Source organism: Amblyraja radiata, chromosome 14 (assembly GCF_010909765.2).
Source record: "Amblyraja radiata isolate CabotCenter1 chromosome 14, sAmbRad1.1.pri, whole genome shotgun sequence".
NCBI classification, from domain to species: Eukaryota; Metazoa; Chordata; class Chondrichthyes; order Rajiformes; family Rajidae; genus Amblyraja; species Amblyraja radiata.
The window spans coordinates 31,549,518-31,568,494 of NC_045969.1; the positions used below are offsets into that span (position 1 = coordinate 31,549,518).

Here is an 18,977-nt window from a genome sequence, read left to right on the forward strand (position 1 = left end):
CTTGGGCATGCATATTTCCGAAGATATTTCCTGGTCCCAGCACACTGATGCAATCGTAAAGAAGGCACATCAGCGCCTTTACTTCCTGAGAAGATTACAGAGAGTCGGTATGTCAAGGAGGACTCTCTCAAACTTCTACAGGTGCACAGTAGAGAGCATACTGACTGGTTGCATCGTGGCTTGGTTCGGTAACTTGAATGTCCTGGAGCGGAAAAGATTGCAGAACGTTGTGACCACTGCCCAGTCCATCATTGGCTCTGACCTCCCCACCATCGAAGGGATCTATCATAGTCGCTGCCTCAAAAAGGCTGCCAACATCATCAAAGACCCACACAATCCTGGCCACACACTCATCTCTTTGTTGCCATTGGGAAGAAGGTACAGGAACTTGAAATCTGGAACATCCAGGTTCAGGAACAGCTTCTTCCCCACAGCCATCAGGCTATTAAACTCGCCATCAAACAAAATCTGAACTATAACAGCCTATTGCACTTTATCTGTTTATTTATTGTGTATATATATATGGTCTATGGTATATAGACATACTGAACTTTTATCTCCTGTTCAGTATTATGTTTACATATTCTGTTGTGCTGCAGTAAGCAAGAATGTCATTGTCCTATCTGGGCCACATGACAATAAAACTCTCTTGACTCTTGACTCTTTTATGTTGCGTTCTATCTTGCGTATCTTATGTTGCGTAGTAGCAAAAAAAAACAACACGATTACAATCAAGCCGTCCACAGTGTAGACATATAGGTTAAGGGAATAACGTTTAGTGCAAGATAAAGTATGATAAAAGATAGTCCAGGGGCCTCCAATGAGGTCAATAGTAGGTCAGAACCGTTCTCTAGTTGTTGATAGCTTAGAGTTTGAAAATTGGAGTTTCTGAACTGTCTGAAGATTTCAGTAGATTGTGAACAAGAATAAGATGCAAAACTCCTTCCACTCTTTCTCCTCTCTTGCTGCAACAGCCTAATTTCTCTGCTGAAATCGACTAACTCAACAGAGAGCAGGGAATGTCCTAACTCGGAGGAGGAGCCATCTTGGGGAACGGCTGCTAACCAGCAGCCATCCGTTTAATTCATTTTTTTCCCAGTTTTTAGTTAGTTTTGTTCGTCGTTTTTTCGGAGAAATGGACTTCTTATTGTGGGGGGAAGGAGGTAACCTTACTTCTAGGTCCCTACCTGGTCGGTGAGGCAGCTTTTTCTCTGGGCTGCCCGTCGACCCGTCCTCGTGGCCTACCAGCGTGCTTGGAGCGCCGTTTCCTGGTGGGGACCGCCCAGCACCTCGGCTTCGGTGGCGGCACAGCGCGGGAGCGCCATCGCGGAGCGGAGCGGGTGATGCCTTGCCTGGGTCGCCGCGCTGGATCGACGCGCTGGAGCTCCGGTGAGCTGGACCGCCGAGAGCAACACCTCCGGGCTGCGGGTCTGCGGAGCGGAGCGGGCGGCGCAGACATTAACATCGGGAGCCTGGGAGCTCCAACTCGGTGTGTCCTTGTCGGCTTCGGAAGCCGTTCTAGGTGACCCAGCCGCTGTGAGGACTCTCCCGACGCCGGGGCAAGACCACCCGGCTAGAACGGCCAGGAACATCGGGCCTCCGTTGAGGCAACAGCGATGGCCTTAATAGGCCTGACTTTTGGGAGAACTGGGGTTGGGGACTGGACTTTTGTGCCTTCCCCCACAGTGGTAACCACTGTGGGGGGATGATTTTTCTGTGTGTAAGGTACTTTGTTAGTCTGTGTCCAAGATGGCTGTCGGAAGAGAGAGTGGACGCTGGCGCGCTTTAGCTGCCGCTGCTCTCTCTTCACATTGTTTTTTTTGATTTTTTGATTTTGTGTCTTTGGAGCGATTTCTATCTTTAATTTGTGTATTGATGATGTCCTTATAATTTATTTTTCTCCGACTATATGTTTTATTTTTCTCTTCTGTTTAATCTTTGTAAGGCGACCTTGAGATTTGAAAGGCGCCCGAAAATAATATTTATTATAATTATTATTATTAACTGCATGAAGCTGTTCCTTTTATGAGCATTTTCTATGAACAAAACACTTCAAGATTGTATACAAAATTATGAGAGGCATAGATAGGGTAGAGAGTCACAATCATTTTCCCAGGATGGAAAAATCAAATACTGAAGGTGAGAGGGGCAAAGTTTAAAGGAGATGTGCGGAGCAATTAAAACAAAATTTACACAGAGGGTGGTGAGTGCTTGGAAGGCACTGTTGCCGGGTGCGATGGTTGAAGCAGATTCATTAATGGCATTTAGAAGACTTTTGGTTAGGCTTATGGATATGCAGGGAATGGTGAGATTAAGGGTATGTGCAGGTGGATAAGTGATGTTTCTTGATATCATGTTTGGCACTGATTTGTGGGCCGCATAGCCTGTTCTTGTGCTTTAGTATTCTATGTTCTATATTAAACTTCATACCCAAATGCTATAGAAACTGATACAATTAGTCAAAAGTGTTTTATTGTCACATGTCCCGAAACGGAACTATGAGACATACAGCAGCACAACAGATATCTAAACATAGTACTCCATAATCAACAACAAAAAAAGTTCAGTATATATCTTCTGAACTGTTTTGTTTTTCATTATAGTGTACTATATATATGTGTAAAAACGGTATATATCTGCTTCTGAACCTGGATGTCAGCTTTCAGCCTCTTATACCTTCTTCCTGTAGCAGGAGTAAAATGAGAGTGTGGCCAGGATGGTGTGGGTCTCTGATGATGCTGGCTGCTTATTTGAGGCAGAGACTTTTGTAGATCCCTTTGTTGGTGGGAAGATCAGTACCCATGGTGGACTGGGCAGTGTTCACCACTTTTTGCACCATATCCAGATTTAGAAGACATTGGATAAGAGGGACATTTTGCAAACTTCTTTGTTCCTGGGCGTCCGAGTTGCCAAAATATGATGCAAACAGTCAATATGCCTTCTACTGTACATCTGTAGAAGTTCAAGAGAGTATTTGTTGACATACCAAATCTCTTTAATCATCTAAAGAAGTAGAGGCATTGGTGGGCTTTCTTCATGATTGCATCCATATGCTGGGTCTAGGACAGAGATTGGCATGCCCAAAAATATGATGTTTTTGACTCTCCACCATCGTTCAGTCGATGATGACAGGTTTATGGATCTTCCTCTTTCAAAGTTAACAATCAGTTACTTGGTTTTAATGACGTGAGAGCAAGGTTGTTGTTCTGGCACCTTTGGTCAGTTGATCAATTTCTTCCTATACTTTGAATCATCATCTAACAATGGTGGTGTCGATGAATTTGAAGATGGAGTTGGAACTGCGTCTGGCTACACAGTTATAAGAATAGAGTGACTGAGCATGCAGACGGGACTGAGCATACAGCCTTGAGGTGCTCTTATGCTGATGGTTCTTGAGGAGGAAGGTACAGATTGCGGTCCGTTGATGAGCAAGTTGAGGGTCTAGTCACGGAGAGCAAGTTCTGTGAGCTTGACTTTTAAAAAGACAGATACATGGATTGAAAGGGTTACGAGGGCTATGGGCCAAATGTAGGGAAATGGGACTAGCCCAATTTGCCAACTTGAACAAGGTGGGCTGAAGGGCGTGTTTCCATGCTGTAGAGTTCTGTGGCTATGATTCCTCACAGCAAAAAAAATCATTAGCTTTCCTCATCCTCATTGTTAATTGACTCCTCATTATAAATCTGTGTAAATATAGGATGTGTTTTACAGACATTGGGTGAGGAAAAGATTCAGGTCAGTCCAGGTATCTTGTCAGTACTCATTTTGGCATGTTGTACTTGAATAGTATACTAGAGAATTGAACAAATCTATTAGATTTAATGGCAACCTGACTTTTTCACTGTGGAGAAAAAAAGCTTGCTGGTTAGAAATAACTTAGAAAAGATTTCTTAAAATTGAAAAACTATTTGATGAGTTCATCCACAAATTAGAAAAAATCTCTTATCAGTGAGCAAATAAGCCTCAACATAATTTGGCGGCACAGTGGTGCAGCGGTGGAGTTGTTGTCTTACTGCGCCAGAGACCCAGGTTCGATCCTGACTATGTGTCCTGTCTGTACGGAGTTTGTATGTTCTCCCTGTGGTCGGGTGGGTTTCCTCCAGGTCCTCCACTTTCCTCCCACATTGCAAAGAAATGCACGTTTGTAGGTTAATTGCTGTTGTAAATTCTCCCTAGTGTGTAGGATAGAACTAGTGTAAGAGTGATTGTTTGTTGGCATAGACTTGTTTCCCCACAGTATCTCTACACTACGAATCACTTGGAGTGGTGGGTATATGGAACAAGCTGCCAGAGGAGGTAGTTGAGGCAGGTACTATAATAACATTTAAAAGACACTTGGAAACCAGGGAGGGTTTGTAGGGAAGATACAGGAATGGGTGACGTTTTGGGTCGTTTCTTCAGTCTGAAGAAGGGTCTCGACCCGAAACGTCACCCATTCCTTCTCTCCAGAGATGCTGCCTGTCCCACTGAGTTACTCCAGCATTTTGTGTCTACCTTCGATTTAAACCAGCATCTGCTGTTCTTTCCTGCACATAGGGTTTAAAGGGATATGGCCCAAATGCTGGCAAATGGGACCAGCTTAGATGGGGCATCTTGGTTAACATGGACCAGTTGGGCCGAAGGGGTTGTTTCTGTGATATGATTCTGACTCTCTGACTCAATTATCTGGTTTCCAAAATAATTTGACAGTATTTTGGTATATTTCACAGTGAAGACCATAATTTATGTCACTGGATGGCAGCATTTACTCATTTTATTGGTAACACAATTCCTCTCTAACTTTGCTATACATCTTCTGTTTCCCTGAAGGTCATTTGAAAATGGTTGATTGCTAAAAAGTGCAGTATTTTTGATCGCATGATGTTATGAGACTGGAATGAAAATATATAAAATTGTAAGTAGAGGCTGGTTTTGTAGAAAGCACTTTAACACAATTTATAGGTATTAAACTTTCTCCTTTGAGTAGTAAAAGGCAGTATGTGTTTTTATATAGATATTTTATTACATATTGCAACATTAGAAGGGCTGTGCAATATAATTTAAGTCAAGATTTACTACCAAGTTTGTACAAAAGTGGAAAGTTATTTGTGAACTACAAACTGGGTGTGAATCTCCGATAATTATTTCCTTCTTGGATCTCCACGTCGCTTATACTTGGAGGTACTGGAACCAGAACTGTGATATCCAAATGTGCATAACACATGCCTTTTATATCACTTACACATATCCATGTGTTGTCTGAAGACAGAGATGGCCACTTGTGCAGAACTGGCCTGCAGCACATGTTAGACTTGCTCTTCCCAATTAAGGTATACTTGCTTGAGTCAATCTCTGATCAGAGAATATGACATTTGCTTTTGGTAGTTCTGCTTTAAATCAGAGACATACTTTCACGGTGTTTCTTGCATTTGCTTTCCCGCAACACCTTCCCCGTAAATCTGGTGATTGGTTAGCTGCAATGGTGGATTTCCATACTAGATTAGATTAGATTAGATTAGATCCTTTATTTGTCATTCAGACCTTTCGGTCTGAACGAAATGTCGTTGCCTGCAGCCATACATATAATAATAAACAACAAAACACACAATAAACACAAATTAACATCCACCACAGTGAGTTCACCAGGCACCTCCTCACTGTGATGGAGGCAAAAGTCTTAAAGTTACTGTCTCTTCCCTCCTCATTCTCCCTCTGCGCTGAGGCGATATGTTGTTACCCCACCGGGCGATGGTAATCAGTCCCACGGCTCAACCGAGCTCCGCGAATGGGCCGGTTCAAGCTCCGCGGCCCGGGGTGGTCGAAGCTGCCACCCTCCAGTCCAGCGGACGCAGCTGTTACCGCGGGAGCTCCGGAAAACAGGCACCAGCCTGTGACCTGCGAGCTCCCGACGATGTCGTCCACTGGCCCGCGGCCGAGCCCCGGATTCAGAGCCCCGGACTTTTGATCATATTAATTGTGAATGGTGCAAGAAATTGCAGTGGCAGATTGCCAAAAGATCATAGTGTTGGAGATTGCGAAAATGGTTGTCAAAAATAGCAGCAAAATCTTGATCGGTTGGACAGGTGGGCTGAGGCATGGTTAGTGGAGTTTAACATAGAGAAGAGCGAGGTGTTGCATTTGAGAGCTCAAACTAGGGCAGGACATATACAGTGAATTGCAGGGCTCTGGGGAGTGTTGTAGAGCAGAGGGATTTAAGAATGCAGTTCCTTGAAAGTTACATCACAGGTAGATAGGGTGGTCAAGAACAACGTGTAGTTTCAATATATTGGCCTTCATCAGTCAGAGTACTGAGTGGAGAAGTTGGGAGGTCATATTTCAGTGGTACAAGACATTAGCAAGGCCATATTTAGAGTATTGTGTTCAGGTTTGGTGATCCTGTTATAGGAAGGATGATGTTAAGCTGGAAAGGGTGCAGAGAAGATTTACGAGGATGTGCCAAGACTCGAGGGCCTGAGCATACTGGGAGAGGTTGAGCAAGCTAGGACTTTATTCCTTGGAGCGCTGGTGGATGAGGGGTGATGTTATAGAGGTGTCTAAGATCATGAAAGGAATAGATTGGGCAAGTGCGCAATGTCTTTTTGCCTAGACTAGGGTAATCAAGAACCAGTCGACATAGGTTTAAGGGAAAAGATTTAATAGAGACCCGAGGGGCAGCATTTTTTACACAAAGGTTGGTAGGTATATGGAATGAGCTGCCGGAGGAGGAAGTAGAGACTGGTTAGGAGAACGTGGTGGGTGCTTGTATGAAAAGTGGGAAAAACTGTGTCCTGAGTTTTAAACGCTCTTTTTCCAAAACCACTGTCCATACACTCCTGATACATCACCTTCTCAGCTAATCGAGTATGTAATGACGGGAGCTTTTTCTAGGTATTAGGTACAAATGAAATGCTGCTTTTATTAATTAAGGAGTGGTAATGATGCTAACTTTGCAACAGTGGTCGTTAATCTCTGTTTTCCACTTGGACCATATAAGTGACATGTTGGCATCCAGGTGGCATGAGCAACCCTCATTGATGGTCCATATAGTCTTTGCTTAGTGATGTCACACATATTTCTGAATCAATAGGCTATGGGCTTAAGCCCCAGAAATGGAGCCTGTTGACTTGATATAATGAATGTATCAGAAATACGACGTTTTGAATAGATATGATTTTAAAATAAGTCCCTGTCTGGGTTCATGTTCAAGACTCCCACAATATTATTTCAAAGGCTGGAGGAATTACTCTCTGTAATCCTGCCCTATAGTTTTCCTTAATCAACTTCACTAGAACAGATTAATAAATCATTTGGTTGTTATCTTGTTTGTCAGACTGTACAAATTGACCTCTGCCTTTTCCTTGTTACAATAGTAACTGCACCTCATAAATATTTCAACTTTGAGATGTAGTTACCGTTGTCATAAAGAAACAGCAGCAGCAACTTTGGATCACCCTGAGTTGGGAAAGGTGCAACAGAAGTGAAGGCTTTTTTTTTATGGCTCTTGACAAACTTGGCTAGTTGGCTGTGGGAGAGTGAAAGTCACACACACTACAAGTGTCCTCAGCAATAAAGCATACAACCAACGTTGTCATTGAGCAAATATTCAAAATTAATCCCCCTTACTCATTGCAAAAATCCAATCCTTTTGACCTAGTTCCGACACCATCAGCACTGTTAAGATTACAAAGACCAACGCATCCGGCAAACATCTTCACTCAATCTGCCTGGGCCTACGCAATCTCATGGTTGCTAAACACTTTAACTCCCCCCTCCCATTCCCATACTGACCTTTCTGGTCCTGGGCCTCCACTGTCAGCTCGTGGCCAAAAGCAAATTGGAGGAACAGCACCTCATATTTTGCTTGGGCAGCTGACAACCCAGCGGTATGAATATTGATTTCTCTAACTTTAAGTAATCCTTGCTTTCCCTCTCTCTCTGTCCCATCCTGGTTCTCTGACTAGTTTCACTGTCCTCCTGATTAATTTTACTGTTTGTATGCCTCGTTATCAGCTTCCCCATAGCCAACAATGAACCATTCTACATTTCCTTGTTCATCCTCTGCTTTGATCTGTCCTTTTCACAACTTACATTTTCTTTGTTCCCTTCCATAACTCTAGTTTCCCTCTCCCCTGACTCAGTCTGCAGAAGGGTCTCGACCCGAAACATCACCCATTCCTTCTCTCCAGAGATGCTGCCTGTTCCGCTGAGTTACTCCAGCATTTTGTGTCTATCTTCGGTGTAAACCAGCATCTGCAGTTCCTTCGTACACAAACTAATTATTTACTTCTCCAACAGACTCCATTCCTCAACAAGTATTTACATGTCTGATACCTGTTAGCCTTCCATGTCTGAAGAAGGGTCTAGACCCAAAACGTCACCCATTCCTTCTTTCCAGAGATGCTGCCTGTCCCGCTGACTTACTCTGGGTTTTTGTGTCAACCCTCCATGCATGTCTAGTTGGTTGCATTCCTGTAAAAGCCATTTTGTTTATTAATATCTTTTGGAAAGGAAACCTGCCACCTTCACCCAGCCTGGCATGTTTGTAATTTCAAACTCACCAATGTTACTTCAGCTCAGGGGCATTTAGGCATAAACAATAAATAGCAACATTACCATCAATATCCATGTTCCATGAACTTTTTTTTAAAGTGTCAAAGCAATTGTGAGATGTCCTCTTCCTATTTCTGAAGAACAGACATCAATCTGAAAAGTTCTTTTCTCCACAGATGCTGCTTGATTTGATGAGTACGTTACTGCAGTTTGGTTTTATTTAAGAATGACTGACTTTTACAATTTTAATGACCACGATAAAATATTGCACAATTTGTCTTGCTTGACAAATTTGCTGGAATTCTTTGAAGAAGCAACTAGCAAGACAGACAAAGGAGAGTCAGTGGATGTTGTTTAGAAAGCTTTTGATAAGGCCACACGTTAAGCTGCTAAGGAAGATGACAGCCCATGGTATCAAAGGGCAGATACTATAATCGTTAGCCGGTTGGCTGAATGGCAGAAGACAAAGAGTGGCAATAAAGGGAGCTTTTTCTGGTTGGCTGCCAGTCACTAGTGGAGCTATGCAAGGGTCGGTGTTGGGGCCACTACTCTTCACTATATTAATGATTTGGACGAGGGGATTGAAGGCTTTGTGGCCAAGTTTGCAGATGTTACGGAAATAGGTGGAGGGGCAGGAAGTGTAGAGAAAGAAGGACTTGGACAGGTTGGGAGAGTGAGCAACGAAGTGGCAGATGGAATATAGTGTAGGAAAGTGTGGAGTCATGCATTTTGGGAGTAGGAATAAAGAAAGTCCTATTTTCTAAATGAGGAGCGAATCCAGAAATCGGAGGTGCAAAGGGACTTGGGAGTGCTGGGTCAGGATTCCCAAAAAGTAAATCTGCAAGTCAAATCAGTAGTAAAGAAAGCTAACTCAATGCTAGCATTTATTTCAAGAGAGCCTGTATACAAAAGCAGGGATGTAATTTTGAGGCTCTATAAGGCGGTGGGTGGCAAGGCCACATTTGAAATATTGTGAGGAATTTTGGGCACCATATCTGAGGAAGGATGTGCTGACTCTGGAGAGGGTCCAGAGGAGGTTTACAAGAATGATCCCAGGAATGAGTAGGTTAACCTATGATGAGCATTTGTCAGCACTGGGCCTGTATTCACTGGAGTTTAGAAGAATGAGGGGGAGGTGGGGGGGCTTCATTGCAACATACAGAATAGTGAAAGGCTTGGATAGAGTGGAAGTGGAGAGGATGTTTCCACTAGTGGGAGAGTCAAGGACTAGACGTCAGCCTCAGAATTAAAGGATGTTCTTTAAGGAAAGAGATAAGGAGAAATGTCTTTATTGTCAGAGGGTGGTGAATCTGGAAATCTTTGCCAGAAGGCTGTGGAGGCCAAGTCAATTGATATTTTTAAGGCAGAGATAGATAGATTCTTGATTAGTACAAGTATCAGAGGTTATGGGGAGAAGGCAGGAGAATGGGGTTGGCAAGGAGATATATAGATCAGCCATGATTGAATGGCGGAGTAGACTTGATGGGCCGAATGGCCTAATTCTACTATCACATGACCATATGAGAATGTAACTGCACCAACAAGTGCAATATCATTGTTTCCATAAAAGGTATCTAAATAATTTCAGCATCCATTACGACATTTTTGCATTGCATTGGATGCAGAGTAATTCTAAACAATTTGGGTATAACTTGCCACACAATGGCTTCTTCACTTAATTATAAATGAGATGTATGGTGTGGTACTAGACAATAACGTGCAAGTCAGAACAACTTATGTTGTTAAACATGGCTTGGAAAGAAGGAACTGCAGATGTTGGTTCATACCAAAGATAGACACAAAGTGCTGGAGTAACTCAGCGAGTCAGGCAATATCTCTGGAGAAGAAGGATGGGTGACGTTCTGTGTCAGGACCCATCTTAAGATTGAAAGTATGGGGTGGGGAAGGGGTGAAGAGCTGGAGGCAAGAAAACACCACGACTAATCCCGGCTGGCCACAAATGACCTCCGGTAGGCCCATTGTGGCTAGGGAAGGTATGATCTCAAAAGGGAAACAATGTGGAGAACTGTGGAACTGGATTCCACAGTGTGGACTTGGAGTCTTTCTTTGTAATACTTGGCGCATTGTTCATACTTTTAGTAATAGCATACAGAAACGATTATAGATGCATGAGAGCGACATTTTACCAATTTGTCTTGCTGTTTTTATTTGTAATAAACAAATTAATTAAAAGTAGAAAATTAAGTACATAATCTTTTATTGTGAATTTTGGTATATAATTTATATTATATTTCAATGATTCATCCACTGAATTTATTGTTTTTCATCTGTCCGATTTTTGTTTTTGTATTCTTGATTTTTAACCCGTATGATTTTCAACCCCTATGTTATATATGCGGAGTCCGCTTTATTTCACATATTGAAGATGCCTCGGTATCTCTCAAGCGGTTTACATTTGTCAACTGGTTGTCCAACATCCTTTTCAGATTGATTGGAAACAATAATTATTATCCCTGATCAACATCATGACTCCTTACTTTCTCACCTGTTTTATCTTCCTTTTCAGTCACGATGAAGCAAATTTATTGATTTGCATCTGACTGCAAGCTATTTCCAAATCTATATTCATTCTATCACAAGGCCACCAATTCTAAACTTGCCTTTTCCATGCCCTCTTGACTTGCTTTCTTCTATTGCCTATTGAATTTATCCTGTACAAAGTTCTTGTCTTTGTATATCTTTCTGTCTCTGGTAACCCACATTGGTCTCCAGTCACCAAATATTTTCAATATGATATTTCATCCTTGCTTTGTTCCTGCCCATATGCACTGTTGTTTAGTATAGATTATAGTGATAGGCATTCTCAAATTGTACTTGATTCACTTCAGTTATTATTGGGCAAGAATCACATTTTTCTGGACATGTATTCTTTGGTTTCTTAACTCTCAAACTTAATTTGGACAGACTTCTTAAAAATTGAAATTTACGTATTTTATTTTAAATGTCAGCGATTCTTGTCACCAATTTTACATTCCTTTATAGCATATGCAGATGACCTGGGTCATTTACTTTCCATTTGACCCTGCCATTTCCAGCACTATATTCTTTTCTTTGGAGTTTATGGATTAACGCCAATAAATATGGATTGAGTACATTTTCTAATGCTGTTACATTTATTATTACATACAGGCATGCATATATTAATTAATATGAAATGGTACAAATATGTAATAATAAATAAATGCAATTGCAAAACTATTAATTTGTACCAGTTCACATGAACTAATAAATGTATGCCTGCCAGTCTAATATAACTATCTTGCTTTGTGCTCATTTCAGAATCCAGAGTATTATTGACACTTCAGAATGTGACCTAACAGGTTTGATTGTTCTACATTTTGTTGTACAAGATGTTTATTGCTTTGATTTTATTATTTTGCAGCAGTAGCACAAAGTAGTAGAGCAAGTCTTTTCTACACACACACACATTTCTGTTTGTGGTGATTAGATACCATTTTTTGTGATACTAATTGACTAATTGGTACACGTGACAATAAACAGACATTTGAATTGAACCTTTAAATATTGGCATAGGCTTTGGGAGAATTGTTTGAATCCTGCCTGACGCTTAAATGAGGAAGCTGATATAAATATTTCAAAGACACCATATCTTTAGGTAGAAACACAAGGAATTGCATTTGCTAGTATCTTTTGCAAAATATAAAGTGCTGTAGGAACTCAGTGGCTAAGGCAATACCTAACTTTAAGTATACAGTACTGAATTTGAGTGTTTAAGAGTTAGCTTAGAGCTGAAGACTTTCTGAATCAAGGCTCGTGAAACCACTTGGCCAAGGGCATTTAACACCTGAAGGGGAAGGGAATGTCAAAGCTGCAGTAACTGGTTTGTGCAGCATTATTTTCTCCTTTCCTGAGGTGACATGCTAGAATTCCTGCTAGGTTAAACTCTGATTATGAATTGAGCAACATCACTGTTTGGATTCTAATTCTTTAAATTTGGGTGTTGAATGTTCCAGTCATTATCACTGAAAAGCTTTCGAATACCCCTAGGTCAACTACTGCTTAGTGTTTTCAAGGAGAAATAGCAAAATTGGTCTCCAGTCACCAAATATTTTCAATATGATATTTAATCCTTGCTTTGTTCCTGCCCATATGCACTGTTGTTTAGTATAGATTATAGTGATAGGCATTCTCAAATTGTACTTGATTCACTTCAGTTATTATTGGGCAAGAATCACATTTTTCTGGACATGTATTCAAATTGCTATTTCTTGGTCTCGTTGAAATCAAATGGTTTGCATATTGCAGTATGCAGCAAATTTAACAACATATGCACAGTTTGTATTTCTGTTTAAAGTATGAATTTGTATTCATTGGAATAAAATTGGTCAATAGGATATCTTGGGAAGAGCCAAAGATTTAATTTGTTAAGAGACAAGGAGCATTACTTCTTGATTCATGTCCTCTGTTGGTCTGGCAATACAGATAATCCAGAAACGCTCTGGAACCAAGGGTGCTGGAAAATCAGTGGTGGACCTGTCATCATTTGATATTGTTGTTGGCTACAAGTATTCATGTCAGTCTTGAATGTCCTTCAACTTGTGTAGATAGCCAAAGTCCTTTTCCCTTGGTAGGGGTGTCTAAAACTGGTTTAAGATGAGGAGGAGGTGCTTTAAAAGGGATCTGAGGGGTAAACATTTCATGTAAAGAGTTATTGGTATCTGGCATGAGCTGGAGGCAGAAACATTTAAGAGGCATCGGAACAGGTATCTGAATGAGCAAGAATAAAGAATTAACGCAGATAAGACGGATTGGCCTAGGTAGGCATGATGTTTGGCATAGATGTTTTGGGCCGACGGGCCTGTTTCTAGGTTTACCACTCTATAATCTCAAAAGATTAAAACACGACTCCTTTACTTATTTTGCCAAAAAGCACCTGGCTAATAGTTGAGGGTATTAAGAAAAAAATAGTACTGAATGCTTACCAGTAGAAAATGCAACTTTTAATGTAAAATCAAACTTCAAAAATCCTCCTTATCTGGTGTGTTTGTCCTTCGTTGTACTGTAGGCTGCCTCGCTCCCCCTCAATTTCCAATGGTCTTGCATTCTTCTCTTCTGTTTTCTCAGTCTCTGTTGTTTATTTTGGTTTTGTCAACCTTCAAACTTACATTTAGTTTTGAACTTTGAATTATTTCTCAGTGTCCCCACTGGTCACGACACAAAATATACTGCTTCATCAGCAAAAGAGTACGTGATGTGGTTTTGAGTGATTAGATGAAAGTTTGTAATATGTGAGGGGTGACTTGTGCTAGTAGTATTTATGGCTGATTTAATTTTAGTGACAATGGTCACTAAATGCAATTTTAAGTTTAAATAATAAAAATGGTCTAAAATTGACATTTTTATTTTCACTTAAAAACAGGTTGAGCATTCATAATTTATATTTTATTCTGTACTGTTACAGAGTGAATAATCAAATAGATTTTGTTGTGTAATAACAAATGTTTGGAACAATGTAGTCATGAAATATTTTAATTGGAGCTTTGAAGTTGCAGTATTAAGAGCTCTCGTGCTATTTAGGAGGCAGAACCTGTCACTTATGGCTTAGAAATTTAAAATTATTCGTTAGTGGTCTGGCATGGTTTCAGATTATTGTGGATTATATCTGAATGCCATGCTTAATAAGTCATCAGTCATAATGCACCCAAAAAATATGAATCGTTGAGATTGTTGTGCATTGAACATCTGACAGTTTTTAATTTGTAATACAGCATTTTGACTAAAATTCTGGAGAGAAATTATTTGTTACATTAATATTTCTCAAGAGGGGAACATTAAGTGGATTGTTACAAAAAAAATCTAAATACAGAATCTCCCAAAAAATGAAGTAGATGCCCAGACTTTTTCATTAGTTATGATCAATGGCTTCAATTTTCAGTGTTATTTGTAGTTATTTTGAAGAAAAATAATATACTGAACTAATACATAGTAGCAGTATCTAACACTTTATCAAAATAAGAATCAAGTTGAATTTGATACTTACTCTGCCATTACGTTACGTTGGTTTTGAGGGAGTTAGATGTGGCCCTTGTGGCTAAAGGGATCAGGGATTATGGAGAGAAGGCAGGTACGGGATACTGAGTTGGATGATCAGCCATGATCATATTGAATGGCGGTGCAGGCTCGAAGGGCCGAATGGCCTACTCCTGCACCTATTTTCTATGTATCTATGTTATCCAGATGGTGAACTATCAGGGTTTCCGAATAATCAGATAGTGATAGTTTTACTGTTGTATTGGTTGTGTTAAAATTGCCTTTATGATTATGTATTTATATTTTAAAAAGTTGAGGTCATGTCAAAGTGATTGCTCTAGGAAAGAGCTATCATGTCATAGCCTTTTTCCCATCTGCACCTCATTATTTCCCAATGAATTTTTATCCCATTCTTTCTCATTATTAATGAAACTTTCCCCATCTGCTTTGTAGATTATTATAATTTGCTCTTTTATAAATTCAGTCTGGTTTTAATTTTACTTTACTATAGATATACAGTGCGGAAACAGGCCCTTCGGCTCACTGAGTCTGTGCTGACCAGCGATCATTCCATACACTAATACTATCCTACACAATAGGGACAATTTACACTTACACCAAAGCCAATTAACCTACAAACTTGTATGCCTTTGGACTGTGGGAAGAAACGGGACACCAGGGCAAAACCCATGCATTCACAGGGAGAACGTTCAAATTCTGTACAGACAACACCTGTAGTCAGGATTGAACCTGAATCTCTGCCCCTGTAAGGCAGCAACTCTACCGCTGTGCCTCCGTGCTGCACAAATTACTTAAAAACTTTGTGTCCTGTGATCACTAATTTGTCTGTTACTGAAAAGTTTTTTTTTTTCAAACCATCCATTATTTTGAGTATGACTTTAAAATTTAGCATTATCTATTCATGTTGTAAGGAGAATAACCATAGCTTATCTATCTCTTTCTGGTATTATTCTATTCAATCCATAAAATACTTAAAAAAAAAAAAAAAAAAGATACCATTCTTAAAACTATTGTGCCCATAACTGGATCAGTTGTAGGTGACCCAGAGTTTTCAGAAGCTTTAAAATAATTGCTCTATTTTGTAATCTGTGCCTCTATTTAGAAAACGAAGGAACCCTGTATAGATGTTTTAATCCTTCTCTTCTCAGCATTCCCTGCCCACTCAAGTTTTGGGTGCATTCTTGACAAGTCTGTGGATTTTGCAATAGCGAATGCTTAAGTTAGTGAATTAAATGACACAGTGCTGGAATAACTCCGGGCATAGTCAGGCAGCATCTCTGGAGATCATGGATAGGTGACGCATGCTTGCTTTGTTTAGTTTAGTTTAGAGAGAAACAGCACGGAAACAGGCCCTTTGGCCCAACGAGTCCGTACCGACAAGCGATCCCTGCACATTAACACTATCCTACACACACTAAAGACAATTTCCACTTGTACCAAGCCAATTAACCTATAAACCTGTATGTCTTTGTGAATGTGGGAGGAAACCGAAGATCTCTGAGAAAACCAACGCAGTCATGGGGAGAAGTACAAAGTCTGTACATATAGCGCTGATAGTCGGAATCGACCTAGGTCTCCGGCGCTGCAAGCGCTGTTAGGCAGCAACTCTACTGCTGTGCCAGAAAGTTGTTCTGGATGCTAATTGATAATTAAAGAAACTGCAAATGTTGGAAATCTGACATTTTAAACCTGGGCTTTAAACAAAATTTCCTCTAACTCCATTCACTCAGGTGCCATGAGGAGAAAATAAATGGTTTACGACTATGTTGAATATTATTTTGTTTTGTTACATTGATATTAGAACCTGAAAACTGTAAGGTCCAGGTTCAGGAACAGCTTCTTCCCTACAGGCATCAGGCTTCTTCTTCTTGTGTTTGAGGCAGCAGAAGTCTGCAGCAGGGTGATGCCATTCGGTTTGAAATCCGTAGGTGCCCGCCCTCAAAAGGGCGCATGGTCCGGGTTGGCTCCAAGCCGCGGCGCAGCTGCTGTCTCTGTTTGTTGTCGTTCGCCTGACTGAGGTCAGTTGACAGGGCGCACCACGGGGATCAGGCATCAGGCTATTAAACACTACAACCTCCAAATAGGCTCTGAACTGCATAGCCTTGGCATTGGTTTTGTCTTTTTGAACTGTTATTGTTTGTTTGTTTGTTTGTATGACAACAAAACACTTGACTATTGCAAGGCTGTTCTACTTGGTGCATAGAGTAACGTGATGTGGGAGTTTTATCAGGGCAATTGGTATAGTAGCTAGTGTTCGCAAGTAGCTGGGCAATAGCTGCACGGATGGATGGTTGGAAGTAAGTTAACCATCTGCCCCTTTGTTGTAAAGTTGAACTTGCATGTAAAATATTCTATCTAAAGTTACAACATTTAGATTAATATTGGTTGTGATTTGTTTTTCATCACCAACATTGAACTGAATGTTATCAGGCTGTATTGGAATTTAGATTGCCTGAGATGATTTAATATATTTGTGCGCACATAACTTTGGTATTGGTTTAAAATTTTGGAAATTTTTCATTACATTCCTCTTACATAAAATCTGCATAAAATCTTAATTCTGCACTACCTAACATGCCTCTGAAATGTCTAGACTTGGAACGAAGATGTTTTTTATTTGTTAAATCATGTTAATCATTTACTGATTATGTGAGCCTTACTGTTATGTGGTTTGTTCATTCAAGCTTAGCATACATATTATGCCACTGCACTTCAGTTTTAAATATTTTAAAGCAGCACTAATTTTGCTTTATTAACTAGAGAAATTAATTTTGTAAATCATTTTACTAACTGTAAAACTGTGTGTAGAAAGGAACTGCATGTGCTGGTATATACCATAGATAGACACAAAGTGCTGGACTAACTCAGCAGGGTTAGGCAGCATCTCTGGAGAAAAAGCATGTGACGTTTTGGATCGGGACCCTTCATCAGACTGCCTGCACAAACTGTAAAGTATGTTTTTTTGATTTGATAAATTTCTCTTGTGATTTTTGCTTTTTAGAACCAAGAAGAGCAATTTTCATTCATTGCGGAATGGTATGATTCCAATGCAAGTCTAATTCGACGTTACATGTTCCTGTATTATACAAAGGATGGATCTATTGAAATGGTAAAAGATTTTTTTAAATTCTTATTTAAATGTGTGTGTTTTTTTAATTGAACAGTTCAAACACTAGTGGCCAATACTGATTTTGTAAAGTTAGTCATGCAGCACGGAAACAGGGCCCTTTGGCCCAACTCGCGCAAGCTGACCAAGATGCCCCATCTATGCTAGTCTCATGCATGCCCGTTTGGACCATAACCCACTCGACCTTTCCTATCCATGGCCCTATCCAAATGTATTTTAAATGTCATTATAATATCTGCCTTAACTATCTCCTCTGGCAGCTTGTTCCATATAGCCATCATCCTCTGTGTGAAGAAGTTGCACCTCAGGTACCTATTAGGTTGTTCCCCTCTTACCTTAAATCTATGTCCTCTGGTTCTTGATTTCCCCTAGTCGAGGGAAAGGACTCTGTGTATTCACCCTATCTATACCCCTCATGGTTTCATACAACTCTAGAAGATCACTCCTCAGCCTCCTGTGCTCCAAGGAATAATGTTCTAGCCTGCCAAACTGCTCCCTAAAGCTCAGACACTTAATTCTTGGCAACATTCTCAAGAATCTTCTCTGCACTCTTTCCAGCTTAACAACATGCTTCCTGTAGCAGGATGACCAAAACTGAACACAATACTCCAAATGTGGCCTCACCAGCGTCTTGTACAACTGTAACATAACATCCAAACCTCTATACTCAATACTCAGTTGTAAATGGGTTTGGTGCACAAGTGAATGAAAGGTTGCAGCATCATTAAAATATCTTCATGGATCCAAAATTAAAATTTGCAAGAACGGTGAAAGTGTCATCAGTGCTATAATTATTTGCCATTTATTATGTCTGAAGAAGTGTCCTGACCTGAAATGTCGCCCATCCATGTCCTCCAGAGATGTTGCGATACCTGCCATGTTTATAGTTCCTCGTTTCATCAGAATTATTTCCATGTGCTTCTCTAGAATATCCTTGTACAAAGCATCACTCTACTACATATCTAATCTGGTTATTTATATATTTTTCTCTCTCTCAGATCTTGACTCCTTGTTCAAACTTATTAAATGTTTATGCACCGGAACATTATAATTGAATATTATTATCTATTGGCATATCTTCAATATGCTTATAAGGAGTAATTAAGGTTTTCATACTGTGTTGTATAAAAATATGTGACTCCCTGGCTGCAACAAGAAGAAATGATCATGCAAGTTATTGGAATGCCAATTTTTGTCAGTTCTCTTTAATATGACATTCGTTACTCCAGAATTCTCACTATCCAACACTAATTTGTGTATAACATATCTTAACATAGCATAAACATAC

At 40.2% G+C, this 18,977-nt stretch overlaps 1 protein-coding gene across 3 annotated transcripts in view; it reads left to right on the forward strand.

The window, feature by feature from the left end:
* Positions 1-18,977, forward strand: part of nme7 (NME/NM23 family member 7) — a 125,009-nt gene that overhangs the window by 7,135 nt on the left and 98,897 nt on the right. For all 3 annotated transcript variants that reach the window (XM_033033020.1, XM_033033017.1, XM_033033019.1), the window contains exon 2: positions 17,564-17,671. In XM_033033020.1, coding sequence (XP_032888911.1) covers positions 17,564-17,671 — 108 coding nt within the window. The remainder of the gene's footprint in view (positions 1-17,563; positions 17,672-18,977) is intronic.